Source organism: Chroicocephalus ridibundus, chromosome 18, assembly GCF_963924245.1.
Source record: "Chroicocephalus ridibundus chromosome 18, bChrRid1.1, whole genome shotgun sequence".
Lineage (NCBI taxonomy): Eukaryota > Metazoa > Chordata > Aves > Charadriiformes > Laridae > Chroicocephalus > Chroicocephalus ridibundus.
This window is the reverse complement of record NC_086301.1, coordinates 3451354-3469265: the sequence shown is the minus strand read 5'-3', so window position 1 is coordinate 3469265 and position 17912 is coordinate 3451354. Positions and strand designations below refer to the sequence as shown.

At 38.7% G+C, this 17912-nt stretch overlaps 1 protein-coding gene across 5 annotated transcripts in view; it reads right to left on the bottom strand.

The window, feature by feature from the left end:
• The window catches only part of ARHGEF12 (Rho guanine nucleotide exchange factor 12), an 80153-nt gene that overhangs the window by 12917 nt on the left and 49324 nt on the right, over positions 1–17912 (bottom strand). For 3 of the 5 annotated variants that reach the window (XR_010073617.1, XM_063355029.1, XM_063355031.1), the window contains 20 exons: positions 17423–17494; positions 16531–16623; positions 15809–15919; positions 15196–15294; positions 14555–14597; positions 14049–14154; positions 13043–13180; positions 12608–12640; positions 11759–11876; positions 10563–10668; positions 10122–10334; positions 9545–9674; positions 9203–9238; positions 8419–8573; positions 7594–7740; positions 6705–6790; positions 5111–5236; positions 4189–4303; positions 1485–1585; positions 1154–1231 (listed from right to left, as the gene is read on the bottom strand). Coding sequence is in view for 4 of the 5 variants with exons in the window: in XM_063355029.1 (XP_063211099.1) it covers positions 1154–1231; positions 1485–1585; positions 4189–4303; positions 5111–5236; positions 6705–6790; positions 7594–7740; positions 8419–8573; positions 9203–9238; positions 9545–9674; positions 10122–10334; positions 10563–10668; positions 11759–11876; positions 12608–12640; positions 13043–13180; positions 14049–14154; positions 14555–14597; positions 15196–15294; positions 15809–15919; positions 16531–16623; positions 17423–17494 (2106 nt within the window). In the remaining variant the exon portion in view is untranslated. The remainder of the gene's footprint in view (positions 1–1153; positions 1232–1484; positions 1586–4188; positions 4304–5110; positions 5237–6704; positions 6791–7593; positions 7741–8418; positions 8574–9202; positions 9239–9544; positions 9675–10121; positions 10335–10562; positions 10669–11758; positions 11877–12607; positions 12641–13042; positions 13181–14048; positions 14155–14554; positions 14598–15195; positions 15295–15808; positions 15920–16530; positions 16624–17422; positions 17495–17912) is intronic. The other 2 variants (XM_063355030.1, XM_063355032.1) reach the window with 1 other exon arrangement.

Sequence of the window (17912 nt, the reverse complement as noted above, 5' to 3'; positions counted from 1 at the left end):
GCTTCAGCACTCAATTTGCAAGTCAAGTGTGCCTACAAATGATATACTGATATACAAATCATTCCAATGATCTGATGGACTTTATAATGTCAATGGATTCTTCAGTCATTCCAGTGCTTGTGACATTTAGATCTGCAGGCAAGCACAAGTGACAATTTTCACAAGTCATTCCTTCCAACTCACAGAGTCTACAATCAATGACAGCAAGATTTCATAACTGCCAGTAAGTTCTTCATTTCCTAACTAAATGCGGGCAAGTTTATTTGTGGAAGGCTAAATGATACAGTTTTATAGAGGAGTCTTCATATAAAAATTTCTTCTGACTTTGGAGAAGATAGGAGAGTGATAAATAAACAACAGAGAATCTATACAAGACACAGGAACAGACAGTGGCAAAAATCAGGAACTGGGGATAAAGTACCAAATCAGTACAAAGGTGTAGAAGCAAAGGGAGAAGAGTCCTTGTGTGGAAGCTACCTATTTGGAACACGTGTGAAAGAAGAAAGAAAAGATTTGTTTCAAGTTGCAAGCGCCTATTGGTGCTCATCATTCACTTGAAACGTGAAAATTTCATAAAGTTAGTCCTGCTGCAAGGATGCTGACAGCAAATAACCAGCTTCACTAACATAACTGCAAGAATTTACAGGGCCCTGAAGCACAGTACTTTTAGCACTGAACTTAAGATTATTTGGCTACATCTGTGGATCTCCCATACAAATCAGCCTGTGTACAAGCTCTTCTTTTAAAGCCAACTGAATCGCTACCCCTCATGGCTCTCCGAGGCCTCCCCAGTTCCAACAGCACACCTAGGACATGCGATCATGTGAGACATATAGCGATAAGAAGATTAATCATCCACCAGCTCTCTCTTATGTGATACAGATGTGCATTAGCTTGCAGACCATTAAAATTTGTTTCACAGAACTTACAAGCTTCATCAACACTTCAATGTGCAGAACCAAGTTGTTACATCCCCAGACATCCTCAGGAAAACTCAAATTTCTGAGACTAATGGTTTTAATTTTTGTATAGAAATATTTATCTCCAAAGACCATTTGATTGTGCATCAGAAGACTGTAGCAGAAAGAGCCACAAACTGAACAGGGCTGCAATCATGATTTACATAAGAGCTTGCTTCAATGTTGTCACTTACCCTGAACTCATCCATCATGGGATCCTCAGACTGCTTCAAGTAGGACAGGTCAAGACGACGCTGATAGTCTTCCAAATGCTGCAGAAAATGCAATGAAGATGGTGACTTTGATTAGCAACAGTCACTAGCATCAGAGTGCAGGCAGTCATGAATACTTCCACACATTCCCAAATGCCTGGGATTCTTCCTCTTACAGGAATATTTGTGCCACAAAACATTCTTAAGCACAATATGAAGTCACTACTACAGAGACTCCAGGTGTCTTAAACAGCTTGCTGCCCTTCAACTCTCTTCTCCCCAAGCCTTGATGATCACTCCATTCACCTCCTACCTGCTTGTTCTCAGACTCTTTGACTGCCTGGTTCACGTGGTTAAGGATCTGACGACAATGATCTGCTGCTTTCTTCACTTTCTCTTTCTCTTCAGGCAGTTCTGCAAGAGAAAAAGGAAATGTAATAATGCTTTCCTATAAAAGTTGAAGAAGTCAGAAATCTAGTGCAGTTTGCTGACCTCAAGTTTGAGAAAGAGAATATAAATTCTCAGAATACTCTATCAATAAAAGCACTGCATTTCAAATGTGAAGTGGCAAAAGTAGACTTGTGACAGGACAGAATTCGTTCTGCCTTGCACAAGACTCCAGCCTCTGATGATCACCATACACAGCACAGCACTTGTTACTCTCCCTTTTTTGAGGGGCTTGTGACAACTATTCACTCCACAAACATCAATCTGAGAAGTCTAAAAAGTTTAATAAGGCTCTGCTGTGGTACAAAGAGAGTCTCAGGGTAGATACTTAAGATCACACACAGCCAGCTAGCCAAAGTCCAGGATTCAGCAACTGACTATTGGCTTCTGCATTTCTCACAATCCTTTTTATTTATTTATTTTGGAAGAGAAAGAAAGAGACAAAGAAACATAATGCAAAATATCAAAAAAATGGGTCACACAATAACTTTTTCCATCCAGAAAACCTGTATTTATTTTAACAGCTTAGAAAAAAAAGAAGTATCTCTGGCTACATTTATGCAGCCTGATTATAAAAACAGTCTTTTATTACAGCAAGAGCAAACAAGAGTTATCTTTCCAGCCAACATCACTTGATCATATGCAGATAGACAGCAGTGAACCCCATCAATTCACACTACCACAAGCCACATTAAGAATTTAGTTAACAGGCCAATAAACAAGTACATCAAAGATAATGGAGTATCACATGCTTTCCTAATTATGATTAGATAAATGCAATATATTTTTATGAGTAATGAAATTACATTGCAGCAGGTATTCACTAGTAAACCTGAAAAGGCATTTTGTGGTATTATTAATCATATTTTCAACTGTTCTGCTGGTAATATCTTTCAGTGTAACACATCCTAGCTGAACTCCACCTGCTGCAAGAATATAAAAACACTCTGTAGTGCTTTAGAGATTAAACAGATGAGGAAGATCAAGATTCTGTTGGTGTTTATCACATAGGAAAGTATTTCTTTCCAAGTTCAATCTCCTTCAAATTCTTAATTGACATTATGTTGATAACATCCAAGATTTTTACATGAAATATCAGACCTTAGGGGTGTAGGTCAGATTGCACTCTGAGCGCACATTTTTCCCAGATATTGGCAATTTTGAACAAATAGTACAGAGGATTGATTAAAAACAAAACAAAACAAAAACACATCCCTGGTCGATAACAAGAAAACCTTGACCTTAAAAAAATCAATTTGTTCTGTATTATCTGCTTTTTGTTCTCTTCTTAAAGAAACATGTTGATTTGCCATAAGCCTTAACACTATATGATTTTTGCTTAGATTCTATCAAACCTTCCTTTTTTGCTTCCTTGCTCACAAGTATGTCCTATGTCTACCCAAGCTTATTTAAGCAATGGCATAACTTGATAGGCTTTTATTAGATTCTTCATTCTTCACATTTTTATGTTAGTAATGGACAATTAGGGAATTGTGTTATTGAAGGTCTTATTCTTTTTCTGTCTCAAATGCATCTATGTGGAAATTGGAATTCACTTAAATGTATTTTCTCTTAATAGTTTGATTTAGCTATCTTAATGTCCTGAATTCAAGAGAAAAATATGTTTATCAGAGCATATTTATTATTGAAAACCTATTCACTGAAACAAATAGTGTGCCATCTTTAGTTATTGAATTCTTTCTAGTTACTTCGTTCTTCAAGATTGTAGAAAGGAGTTAAATATATCTAGAAAATTACAGAAAGAACAGGCATGCTAATGACTATTCAAAACAATAGCACAAATGCAACCTGCCTCACAGTAAGTTACTAAAGATTTGGTTGCTAAGAGAATGTCATAAGAAAGAGTTACACGATACCCGCTCTTTTTCCTCTGTTTTTTTTTCCTTCTGAATGTAATTCCAGGTATTGACATTATCACGTACTCTTACACAATCAGAAATATAAGGGTGCAGAGAAAGTATTTTCTTCACTTCTGTTTGGTTGTCATAATCCTTAAAAACCGTTAATAACAGTGGTAGTGTAAAAGCAAGGACAGGCTAAGAACTGGAGAGTGGAGACAGGAATTCCTGGTTTCCTTCAAATACTGATTTAGTATTAGACTACTAGTTTCCTATTAAACTACTAGTTTCCTTCTAAAACTAATTGCAAATGAAGTTGTTTTGCCAGTAACTTTTATAAGCAGAATGGTTTGGTTTATCTTCAAAACTTGAGCATTCCCTTCCCCTAGCTTTTTAAAACTATATTTAAATTATTATATTGCACTCTACATAAACTACAACCCAATGCAGAATGTCATTCAATTATTTCATATTGAATGTCCTTTTTTTTTTTTTTTAATAAGAAGGAAAATGGGTTTAATTTAGAAACAAAGACTGGATTTTTTAAATTTTTTTTAACCTGCCCTCCTGTGCGGAAGACAGCAGCAAGGTCACAATGAAACCAGATAGTGATCCATAAAATTAAACTATCCTTCAACACATGTTTTGAAATCACATTTGCCTAGAAAACCTGCTGAGATGCATGCGCAAACCCTAGTGGAAAGGCTTTACCTGTGTACTTAGCAATGTTATCCAGCAGAAGGGGGTACTTAGTCAACCTCTGCATCTCTGTGGGAATGATATCCTTCAGCTGCAACCGGCGACACAGTGGATTACTCTCAGCATCCTAAAATTAAACAGCACAATAACTACATTTGTCATTTTTATTAAGGCTATAATTACCTGAACGTGTAACATCTATTCATCACATAAACGTCTATTACTTCACTTTCCAGTAATTAAATACAAGACAAGAAATGCCAAGATCTATCATTCAGACAACACATCCCCTCTCCATTTGCAATTACACATTGGAAAGGCTCATCACAAAAGCAGCGGCTTCCTTCCCTCATTACTTCACAGAGGCCTGGCACCATCTCCAATCAATCTCAGTCACCGCCATATGGGAGGACATCAGTTTGGGCTTTCACACCATAGCAAAAACCACAGTACATTTTTCAACATAACCTCCACCCTTGCATTACCAGAGTTCTTCCCAGCCTGTGGTAATGAAGATAATGTTCTCTCCTCCAAACACCACTTGTATTCAAGCCCCTTTCCTGGCAGGCAAAATAGGTGTATATCATCCGTCTTCTGCTCGTGGCACACATCAAAACTGCACTACAATAAGCAGTTTTTCCCACAGTAGTACTCATCCTTGGGAAACATCTCACCTCAAGTGAGATGGCATGTCCTGCCTGGAACAGCATGTGCTTTCCTGCATTCTATCAGGACATTCTTGTGTTCCCCAGAATTAAAGGCCCCTCCCTCCAGAAACCATTAGCAGAGATACAGTATTGGAAACGATCCCAATCTGAAGACTATGTTAGACATGATGTCATTAATTATAATAGCTTTATCTACAACCATTCATTACACTATACTGGCCACCAGCCACATCCTCAGGCAACTCAAACCCTTGCATAAAGTTCACCTGCACAAAGGTCTGGAAGCGAGAGTCCTTCTTCTGGCGGGACTTGATGACCTCTAGAGCAAAGGGCTGGTTACTGCAGAAAGTGGCAGTTGCATGTTTCAGCTTCTCCTCTGCTGGTCCGCTAAACTGTGCCAGAAAGCCAAGAAAACCAAATTTAGATAGACTGGAGTTCAGCATGTGCCAGTTTCAAGAGATATATAGTCAGGTAGCAGAACTGGTCTTGTCAGCGAAGAAAGGAATTACTGGCAAAATATGAGAAGTAACTTCCATCCTGTTTCTAAAACCTTGTCTTCCCAGACTACTGAGGAACCCCTTCACATCTCAAACTCTGCAGTTCTCCTGTCTCCACTCCTAGCACATCCAATCCTTTCCATAAACGCACTGCTGATTCAGAGGGAAAAAACAGTGCCGTGTCTCCACAGTCAAACATAAGGAGAGCAGAAAAAACTGCGCTCACATGAATGACACGGGATTATTTACCAGACTGTTGGTCAGCAAAGCCAAGACCAAAGATCATCCTGTTTCTCAGGCATGCCCATACTTACACACCAGAATATAACATAACATCTTATTTCCTAAACAAAAATATTACAAAAACATGGCTAGGGGAAATGATAGCCATGAGCAGGGCTGAGAAATGTGCCGCAGATGACAGATGGTTAATCTGTTACTGCAACTCTTCCCATTCCTGCTACCCAGTCTGTGATGCAGCATAGTAGTAACTCCTCAAAATACTCTGGAGAATGAGATCCTGTGTTTTTTTGTTTTAGCCACTTAACCAAAACACTATGCAAGGGCATATAACTACTAACTTAAGGTCGAGTTTGAACTGAAAGGGTTAGAGGTGTTTCTTTACCAGCTACATCTGATTTTCATTTTCTTCCTTTTTTTTCCTGGAATACTAGACAAACATTGGGATAATAAAAAAAAAAACAAAAAACAAACAAACAAAAACCAAACCAAAACCCACAAGAGACTTCTGCATGGAGAGCTAAAAAGAATAAGCAGATCAATCTTCAATCCTAAATTAAGTAGGCTTGAAAACAAACAACAAACTGGGAGATACCTGAGAGAGAACTATTTTTTTTTTTTTTTTAAAAGAGCCTACATCACTCCTGCTCCTGTCATTTGGATTTCAGAAAGGAAGCCTGTAACAGTGCTATAAATTTGAAAAGGTTCAGCTATGTAAACTCTTGGATTGGAAATCAGTATTTTTAGCTATCTGTTAACTGCACCACAGGCAACGTAAGATTTGTACTTCAGTGTTACTGAAATAAATTGTGTTATTACATTTTGCAAAATTCTACACTCACCTTCATGTCTCCAAAACTACCTTTCTACTCTAGTCGCATCTCACAAGGAAATTATTTTTTCTTCTTTAAATTACTCTTATGTCTAGCCAAATGAAAATCCTACGAGTTCTTTCTGCTTTCCTTCAACCCTCGATCCCTAGCTCTGTGCTGGCTCCATAGAAATTACAAGTCTAAGACCTTTAGTTCCTATTAGCTGGGAATTACCTTCACTAACCTCTGGCTCTGTTTATCATTCCATGAAACATTATTTTCAAATACAAGAAAGCAAAAAAGGATTTTACCCAGGAAAGCAAGTCTTCCCCAATTTGGCCAATAACAGAAGTCTCGTTCCTTTTTCGGACTGCTTTCATCTGATCATTCAATGCAACTTAAAAAAAAAAAAAGTAAATTTTATTAATACTGCTCAAATTACTTAGTTTTCAGCATTTATTTTAAAATAAAAGCTATTCTAGGAAAAGACTAGATTTGCAGCAATTTCAATTAAATTTAAACAATGAAGTGTCCTGCAACACAATAAATTTAGCAGAACATCTAAGAAAATCTTATATAACCCCTTCTCACTGCTGTCTCACCTGTCTTCAAATGACCCCCAAGAACCTTTCCAGTCTTATCTTTTCTGAGGCTCAATATCACTGCCCTTTTAAAAACCTAGGAATAATGCAGAATGCACTTCAAGCCACCTGCATAAAATTATACAAGTGATTATTCAGCGGCAGAGCTGAAATTCTGATTCTGAACAGTCCTTTCTCTAAACAATTAGGAAGGGTTGCCCTTCAAAACCACCTGCAAGATGTCAGTCTTTTCAGATTTGTTTTCATATTCTCTTCAACAAGAGTTGTAACATTTTGAACGGTGACCCATAAAGACCGTTCATCAAAGCATTGCTCCTTTTATCAAAGCATGAATCAGCACAAGAAAGTCTGTGTAGAGAGATAAGGAAAAGCAAGTATCTGAAACAGTGGACACATGCATTCTTTATCAAAATACCTTTGTAAATCAGAAATGGAAAAACTGTGCAAAAGAATAGTTGCAGCATTCTTTTTCATCTGAAGTGTTGTACGAGGTATTCTCTTGTTTCAGGGTCACTTGCTTAAATTTTTCAGATATTTGTATCCAGAATTCCAGTTGAGACTTTCAGACAAAGCTGAAAGGTACCTCAGCTGCTCTTACCATGAAGCCCAAGGATATCCTCCAGATTGGAAAAGATTTTCCGTTTGTCACTGGAGTTCAGGATCCCTTCCCGGGTGACACGCTGGTAGAAGACATTATGCAGAACCTTCAGCGTGCGGACATGAGCTCTCTCAGTGTAAAACAATTCTGAAGAGAGAGGGTAAAGCACAATTGTAATTCCCTACTTCAAGAGGTGTGGCAACATGGATCCAAATGTGAAGCAAACAGAAGTCAGAAGTATGAACTTACAACATTCTCCCTCACCAACACTTCCCTTGCTGGCCCATATTCCAGTTTGCTCCCAAATGGAGCTACGCTCTGTTATACTTCCATGTTTGAAAGAATGGAGAAGCCAATTGATTCATGTCTCATAATTTCCGCCAAACAGTGAGCTCTTATCAGCTCATACAGAGTGTTTGGCAGGATTGCAAGACCTAAAACTGAGATGAAGCTCTGAAGATGTGGTTTGGTAGTAGCTTTCCATTTCCATCATGTGCTTTCCAACACTCTAGACAGTGCCTCTTGCTTTCTTTTATAGAACATGATATTGCAAACTGGCCTTTCAGTGTCAAACCACTTAATATATTTCCTTTCTAAGGACTTCATTTCTTCTCTAAGGACTAGATCAGTCTCATCTCAGGATACTTTTCAGAAACAAGTATTAGATTCACACACACGACCGTGGCAAACCAAAAGTAATAGCTGGCCACTACTTTGAGCAGATCAGTGAAGAAAGTCCTAGTTTTAAAATTTAAGAACTTCAGTGCTCCAGATGACAGGTTTCAACTTTGTGCTTGGTGAGCTAGGAAAAAATATCCATCTCACCATTAATCACTTCTTGGCGCTTGATTTCATAGGGTTTCAGCCCCATCAACACTTCCCGGCTCACAAGTTGTTGCCAGTTGGGGGGGTCCATGTCCATGTCAAAATCATATAGCTCGTCCTCACTTTGTACATCTGCGAAACCAACACTGTCCATTCTAACATTTTAGGCATGGATGTAAGGAAGAAAGAAGAAAAAAAAAAATCTAAGTATTGACCCACAAAAAAAAAAAAATTAGTTGTAAAACATTATGAATATGCTCTCCATAACAACTAGACTGTAGGATGTCTGAACCTATAGGCACATTTTCTAATTTTGCCCTTTACAGAACAACTGAGATGAATATCTGTTCTTACGGTATTTCCATAACCCTCCTTCTAATGATACAGATAAAATAACTTGCTTGAAGTCAAATATCGAGTTGGTGAAAGAGCAGGTTACAATTTCTTTCCTCCATCTATCTGCAGATACAGAGCTAACAGCAATACACAGATTTAAAAAGAAAATGTGGAAATCTCAACTCCCTAACCCATCAACTCAAATCAGTATATACAAAAATCACTATACTTCACTTGCAGATCAAAAGGCTTATCTGCATATGATTCACTCCACCTTCCTATATACGGTTGCCAGTGTCTCATTTCTTATATGCGTTATTTAAGAAAAGGCAAGATCATGCAGACAACTGTACTGGCTCAGAACTATGAACGCTACTCCATTCTACTTCATAACCTATTAAAATCTAAACAAATTCAGTGAAATTCAAACATTTATAAGCATACTCACTTGCGAAAAGGCTTTGGTGTTCCCATGTCAACCACCCTGCAAAGAATGAAAGAAATTATTAGGGAAGCTTATGCAACAATTTCACCCCACTCAGACATTCAATCTAATTTCAGAGTAAAGGCCTAGCCTCCTAACTAGAACATTTTGTCCATCTGTCAGCCTCACCCTCCTGATACATAGATTTCTAGTACTACCACAGTGGCAGACACAGACCAGGATTTCCTACTTCTACCAATAATGTTTAGTACAAATGATGTCACTAATAGTTTTATAGACTAAGCTTCAACAGCCATTGTCACATTGACTCTTTTCCAAGGCTCAAGTAACCAGGTCAGCAGTTACCTCTCTGATTCTCCTTCTTCCTCCTGCAAGTTTTCCAAAGGAGATGGGAATTCAAAGGTATTATTAGGTGTGCGGGGTGTGCCATCCATACAGTCATTAGCAGGTGGAGCTTCTCCAGTCTGCTTCAAACCTAAACAGAGAGTAAGTATGAAATGTCAAGAACCGTACCAAATTAGAGTATATTAGAGAACTTCAGAGCCTCTTCACAGCCTCTTGATTCACAGCCTCATTTCAACTTAGAGCTGGAGGAACTCGATTCCAAGGTTGGTAAAAAAATCTCAGTGACAAGTGTTTCCAGATGACACTGACTTGTGCATGCACCTGAGACTGTTTTTTTTGCTGCCAGATGATCCAATGACACAGTGATAGAACCCATCCAACAACAATTTCTGGCCATGATAAGATTGCCTAATTTGAACCAGAGATTACGTCAGAAGAGATGACTAAGGCTAAGAAGATCATGTTAATGACATAAAAACATTTCCTAATTTGTCAAGTTTGTTGCATCAGAAGTGTGCTTTGCATATACCATTCACAACACACTCTTTAACCATTCCTCTTTGCTAGTATCATCTACCTGTTTCACTGTCTTTGCTTCCTTCTGGAGAGGAAAAGGGACCCATTGCCAAAGGAGACATTGGGTTGGCAGGAGGGTATGGCGCATCTGTTCCATCACTGGAGGACCCACTCTGGCGCATCTTGCTAGAATCTGGTGGCTCTGGGCTAACAGAAGATGCTGTAGGTAAGTGCTTTGGATGTCGGGGCTTCTGCATTTCCATGGCTCTGCCAACTAAACAAACACAGAGTCGTTATATTGTTGAAAGAACTTTCACCCAATTTCAGAGACGAAGAGAGGAAGCATTTCAGGACAAAATTAAGTATGTGTGTCCTCAAAAACATGTTTCAAAACCAAAAAGTTTACTGAGTCTTCTTAGCATGGATTTTTAAAAGACAGCAGAGACTTTATCCGGCTTTCAGATTAATAGTTAGGGAACATATATTTCCTTGTCTGACATACTTGCACTGCTATCATGTCGACTCGGTCTCCTTGGTGGGCCAAGAATATTAGGAAAGCCTCTTCTCTTTCCTTTTTCTTCTCCTTCTTTCTCTTTCTTGATACTTTGCTGTAGTTAATACACAACAAAGAAAAGCAAAGCAAACACATGATTCATTTCTTCAAAGTCAGTTATTTACTGACATATTGACTCATTCTTTAAAAGTGCAGGAATTTGGTACAAGAGAATTTTATTTTTAACAAGTTATCAGGAGATCAACATCCTGCAGCATCATAGGCAAAGACAGACAATGAACAGACTATGATTGGTGCACAACAGGGTTAGGAGCACACAGCCACAGCATCTTAAGAGATACATGTGTTACAAGCAAAAACTCACACATCCTGTTTTTAACTTAGCAGAACCTATAAACCACTCTCTTCTCTAGGGTAAGAGACCAATTTACAGTGACCAGTAGCACCTTGGTTCTCTAAGGCATAACATCTTGTGACTCCAAACCTCCACAAGCATACAGACTCTAATCTGGGAGGGAGAAATGCAATTTATCTTACCACTTCAGAAAGGCTGCAAACGCTTGATCTAGCCTATTAGCCCTGTCAGTGCAGAACTGACTGTAACAGTCTTAACATTTCAAAGGAAGCTGCAACACTGATGAAAATAAGTAGCTACTGTGACCAGATACACCCCCATTCGGTGGGAGACGACTGAATACACCCACAGAGATGGAGTTTTGGTGGAAAAATTCATTATGTAACTGGGGAAGTGTAGGTGGCAGGAAAGAGTAGCTTTCCTGCATCGTGAAGTATGAGGTTTTGGGCAAGTTTCTCAAAAAGAAAATTAAAGTATACAGGTCAACAGCCTGATTAGCCTTAATGAGATCTGGAGGTGATTCAAGGTTTCTCACCCAAAGTTTTAATAAGGCTTAGAACTGTGAAAAACAAGCAGTTAGAATTCAGGCATACAGATAAAGAAAGCAAGCAACTCATTTCTAATTCATGTGTCTCAAAACATATGTAGAAGCCAATTTCAACTGTCAGGTTTTCTGTGCATCTCAGTAATCCCCATCCTCTTGATGCAGCCATGAAGACTGTAAAAATCATACCAACTTCTAATGTGTCATGCAAAAGTAGATTTTGAATTCTAACGAAGCACCCAGGCTGGGTAGCTTTAAACAAACACACTCTGGCCACAACACTACTACCTTGATCTTCGGCAAGAAACCAATGCGACCACGCTTCTGCTCCAGGTTCCGAGGTTCTTTAACTTTGACTCCCAGGTGTTTCATGTAAGTAAGAATCACATACTGCATTGTGGAACTGCCAAATATATAAAAAAAAAAAGAAGATGGAGGATAAGGAGAAATGTACTGGGGAAAATACATTTTGTCAAGAAAATTAAAAAGATCAAATACAAAGGTTCTATTGAGAAATTAAAACATTTTTAGAGTAAAAGAACTTGGCATCTTTTTTTTTTTTTTTAATATGAAACAAGCTATCAGAAACAATGAGAAAGACTCAGCCAAAATCAGAATTTGTCCTCTTGCAAACAAAAGATGGAGTACAGGAGGTAAAAATAAAATTTTTATAATTACACAGAAGGTCCTAAAATGATATACTAAATATATATTTGAAGTCACATTACAGTTTTGAGTTATGGTAAAAATAAGTAACAGTAAAAGGTATGGTTGCTGTAAAAAGTATAGTAAAAACTACTCTTGTTAAGTTTGGATACATACAAACTGAACAAGACAAGTCACATACAGAAAATAAATATTAGACCAGATTGAAACAGCTACAAAACAAAACCAAAAGAAACAAACTCTCAACAACAGTAACTTTTTGAGCAACAAACTTCAGAATAAGAAGAGGTTGAGAGCAAGAGGTTGATGCTCTAAATTCAAATTAATTACGCCAGGGGATTTAGAAAATGAGCCTGTGGCTACAGCCAGCAGAGGGCTGTCTTGTTCTGCTCAGCAGAACACAGAGCCAGCAGAACAAGCATCAGCAATAGGGTTCTTCAAAGACTAAGCCCGCACAACATCCATTACCTCTTGTCTTCTTCCAAAGGCTGAGATGTCATCCTGAAAACAGAAAGAATTTAAAAACGAAACTCAAAAACCAAGTAACACCCACATTCACACACAGCATCAGCAGTTGTGGTCAAAGTGTCCTTTAGAACGTTGGAAAGTCCCAGTGGTTTCTACAACCCAAAAAAGGACTCAGATCTAATAATGCACAAGCTGACAATGGAAGCATTTCCTCTGTTATTTGAACAGTAGCCTCCTTGAAAAGATATGGATTTTTCCTAACTATTAGCTTATTTTTACCTATCATTACTCAAACATATGTTGATAGCAATCAGGGGAAGCAATGTAAATGTAGTGATGCCAAATTGCATCTAGTTCCCAATTCCTTTGCTCTGCTGCTGTCAGGTTCAGAGTAGAACCTCTTCCATCCCCGCAATTATGCTTGCTGTTACTCACAAGACTTCCTCAATTTTAGTAATAATCTGTTCTGCACATGCTCTTTCCTTCTCCACTGCATTCCGGTCACGAACTCTTTCTGCATCCAGCTTGGTTAGCTCTCCTTCTGCAAGGGTCAATCCCATACTTCGTTTCTGCCTGAAAAACAGGGAGACAGAAGCATCACTTTAAATTGAATACTGACCTGTAACAAGGAAAAGCAACCTCTTGTCATTCAGAGTGTCAAAACAGGTTTCACTATTGGTTTCTGTATGAAAATTATGAACTCATGATGTTTCTCCATAACATTTGCACTCACTATAAAACAAAGCTAAGATAGCCTTCAGAGGGATAAAGCTGTATATTTTTCAAGAGGCAGCTATTGCAAGGATCAAAAAAAAAGTAGTTACTCTTTTTGCAGCATCCCGGGCTGTATATTTGACGCATTACTTGATTTGAGACATTTTTATGTATGAAAAAGTCCATTATTGAACGCTTGTCTTGTTATGTCTCATGTTGGCACAGAGCTCTTATGACTCCCCATGTAAGGGCATATTAATTATCCAATTCTACTATGTGCCCATGACAGCTTTCTAAAGGGGATTATTTGGTGCCCAAAGGGGAGAGGGAAGGAAAAAAGGAGAAGGGAAAAAAAAATATAAGCTGATTATAAACACAATTAGTAAGAAGGATTTATATAACATCATCTAAGTAAAATATTTGAAACTGCCTCAAATAGCTTCAAGGAATGAAGAATCCAAGCTCTAAAATTGATCTTGCAATTGATTACTTGGAACAAACATTCTCAAAGTCTCAAAAAATATTCAAGGATTGGTTACAGGATGACCCTGGAGGCCCTCTCCAGTTGTATCTTCCTATTCAGTCCAAGATGAACTACTATGTCCGTCGAGTTTGGACTTTCCCTGTATTGGACATGTTGACTGAGGACAGGTACGAATTAACTGAAAATTAGAAAACATTTAGAAAACAAAATTAGAAAAAATTAGCAACAGACAACTGTTGCTACCTGAAGTCTTCCAGATTTCTTTGAACTTCTGGACAGACTTTATCTTGCATAGTTTGTATGAACTGGCGATGAAGCTCTTCAGGAAGGAGTTCTGGCCGCCTTCTTTCTGTAAATCAGAAGAGAAAAGTTAATAGATTATTCTTTTGAGAACAGTCCTTTCCACCTTAGAATAAAGTCACTCACGTGTATACTTTAACCCACCCAAGAGTGCCGTTTTGCCTTTCACTTGCTGATAATATGAACTTCAGTGCATTAAGTGTAAGTAGCTGTGGTCACATCCACTATCATATTAAAAAATGTATGTGCCTATGTGGCCAATGCTTCCCACCACTTACACATGTATCAGAGCAAACATAATGCCCTCCCCAAAAAATGCGAGAAGTATTTATTTGTCTCTCCCTGTAACACATGACACAGTATGTTTGAAGTAACCCCAAGTGCATTTCAGAAACTTGCTCAGACAGTAGAAACTGCAGAAATAGATATATGAGACAAGAGCATCCTACCTAGTTCTAAGGAGATTTCATCTGGAACTGGAACTTTTAGATTCTGTAAAGGAAAAGAAAAGCAGGGAGAACATACACAACAAACACCACCCCAATAAAACACACAATACAAAACATACAAGAAAATGCCCTCAAAAGCCAAAATCATACAACCTGAACACCTGGTGGTATTAAGTAGGAAGTCTCCCATCCTAAATATATTATATTACACAAGGATTATTTAATCTAAACATGTGGTAGTAGCCTCTGCTACACTATCTGGTAGTCCAACTCATGACAGTAAAGTTGTTTCTCAGGCTTTTCGACAGATACACAGAATGTCCCAATCCTTGAAATAGCCACGTGAATATATGCAGCAACTATTAACTAAAAGGCAATGTATAACAGCTAGAGCTTGCTTAAATATCACAAAACTATTTCTTATCAGACAATGCATTCCTTGTGATCTATTGAGTTGCCAGGCATCTGAGGCCATACATCATTCATTTTGCCGTATTCAGTGGTAACACGTAAATTAAAAAAACTTTTCATTTCTGAAGACTTAATTAACTCCTTAGTTTTTTCCAGTTCAGGAGAGTGGAGAAACGTAAAAGTCAACTTGCTAGATATGCTTGAAAATGAGGGAAATGACTGGAACCTACTGCAGCTCGGTCCAAGAAGAACTGGTAAAACTCAAGGAAGACACGCCGCGTCTCTTTGGAGTTGGTCTGCTTGTACAAGTCTGTGTAAAGGTAGCACAACTGTGGGAAACAGAAGGGGAAGAAATTAAGTGGTAACATGAGAATTCTTCCAACATCCCTAACTCCAAGTTTTCTTTCAAACATTCCAAGGAATTCAGCATTGCTGGGTTGAAACTCTTTCTAGTTACCTTTAGCCATCTAGATTGTTCAGGTAATCCCAGCGAGGCTGCTCGGTAATCAGCGGAGAAGGGAAAGGTGGAGGGGTTGTGGGCATAGCAGGAGGAAGACAGATCAGACCTTACCCAGAGACAACTAATCCCACCACCTTAGGGTGGAATGAAGTGCTTTCAAGGGCTAAATGCTTATTTTTAAACAGCTAAATGTATAGGAGACAGCTATTTTCAGCCTTCTCTTCATTTAGCTGAAATACTCTCATGCCTGCACAGGATTTGCATTTCTCTCCTTGTCAATCCAGCCATGTCATTGACAATGCTACATAAGAACAAGGAGATCCTGATACACTCTGGTTAAGGCTACCAATTTGGGCCAGGGAAACAATTCCGGAACATCTTACCAATGCTGCAGGGTCAAACTGGGACACCACATGATGCAGAAGAACAGCCAGGTGTGCTGGGCGAGATTTCAGGAGCTCAATGTTTTGGAAACAGCTGCACTGTCCATTAATCTATAGAAATACATGGAAACTATTTGAATTATTCAAGAAAGCTACAGTGAGAAAAACCAAGAAGCTTCGTTCCAACAGCTTAGCTCCTCATTTGTTTAATTAAAATAAAAACTGATCAATTCCAGTATCTTTTCAATGCCATTCTAATATCCCAGGAAGAGCTTACAATAGGAACACTTCTTTTAAATACTCTCCTGAACATTGAGTACAATATAATAAAATATAATTCAGAGCAAAGGACAGCTAAAATAACTCGGAATAAATACGTCAAAAGCCATGGCAGCTATACTGCAGTGACAATAACGCAGAAGTCAATAGAAACAAACTAAGCAAAAGACAATTAAATAAAGCAAATTAATTTCTAGAAAGCTTGAAGCTATGAGCAGAAAGAGAGAGTAACAGAAAGAATCAAAGACGAGTTATTGTCAAAACACCCTGAAATGTTTTTATTTGGCAAGATCAGCCGTAACAGGAATCACAATCTCTACTTAATTCACCACACAAGAACTGCTCAATAAAAACAAGTCATGGAGCACTTGTAATTTACACACAGAGGAACAGAATTTTGGTCGAGGGGGAAAAGGAGTGATGAGGCTGAAAGTCATTCCCACCTGCTCCTGTTCAGTGTCAAAGTCATCATCCTCTGCTCCAATGATCTGAGGCCCCACGCGGGATAAAGGACTTCCAACACTGGATTGCGAATCCTGGGGTGAGTCAGGAGCGAGGGATGAGAAGGGGAAGGAAGGGAAGGAAGAAACAGAGTGCTATTACTCTCTTGGCACAGTAAAACTTCTTTAACAAGTTAGAGATGTTACTACTGCTTTTACTCTCCTCCTCAAAACTCAATGGAAACTCATGTGTCTTTACTCAACCTTGTCTAAATTTGCAGTTGTGACATCCCCTTATGAATGCTTCTCCCAAGTTGCAAGCATTCAGAAACATTAAATCAAATGATTCAAAACCAACTGCATAATCTACAGACATGAGCACACTAGGCATGTGGCATTATGACAAATGCCATCTTAGTACAAATGGAGAAATATAACTTTGGAAACTCAAGCAGGCGAGGGGAAAAATACTTCAGAAGTCAATCTAAGGAAGACGGGAATACATTCAGATAGGTCTGCACTTTCAGCAGAATGTTTCACTTTTACCCGCTCTGGAGGCCCTCCCTGAGGCCACCCTCGTAACGACTAAATATCCTAACGACTGCTTCATTCACTGCTGGACTCAAGGAATAAAATATGTACAACTGCTCTACCAACTTTAGGTCCAGCTGTTTTACTGCTGTGTATATATTTCTTGCCTCTAAGTGGGCCTGCTCTTCAGCTCCATAAACATTTACTCAGCTAATTAACTTTCCCTGCACAATTTTAATCACATTTTATTTTCTAAAGCAAAGTTTATGCATGCTCCATCTAGAAAGCAGGAGAGAAAAACAGCAAGGTTTTAATGGGCACGTTACAGGAGATGCTGTTGTGACACTTTCTGTTTTGTACTCACAGTATCCTGAACCTCAGTCTTTTCCGGGCTCTCATCTGGATAAATCCGCTCCTTCAAGCCACTACGAGGACTCTGGGAAAGAAGGAAGTTCAGTTCTGGTAAGTACCAGCAAATCCAGGAAAATGAGAACTGCACAGTAAGTTTTTCAGCCACAACAGCCAAAACTTCTCCTTTCTCACAGAGTGAGCTGTTGAACAGCTGAGGTATGAACAAACTAAAACGTGTGACCTACACGCGCAGTTTCAAAAAAATAACCCAACCGAATGTAGAAGCAGTTTCAGTAAGAAAGCTAGTGATATTGAACAACAGCAGGGCTGTAAAATCTACTAGTGCACCTGGCCTTAGCTTTCTCTTTGTTCTCTCCACGTCTTCTGCCAGTTTATGTAGTACCCACGTTGCTAGCTCTCTGACTAGGCCCTTTTTTCAACATGCCCTCTGAAGAGGAAGCTCCAAGCAATGGGCTCAGTATTCCGGTGTAGTCGCACCAGTG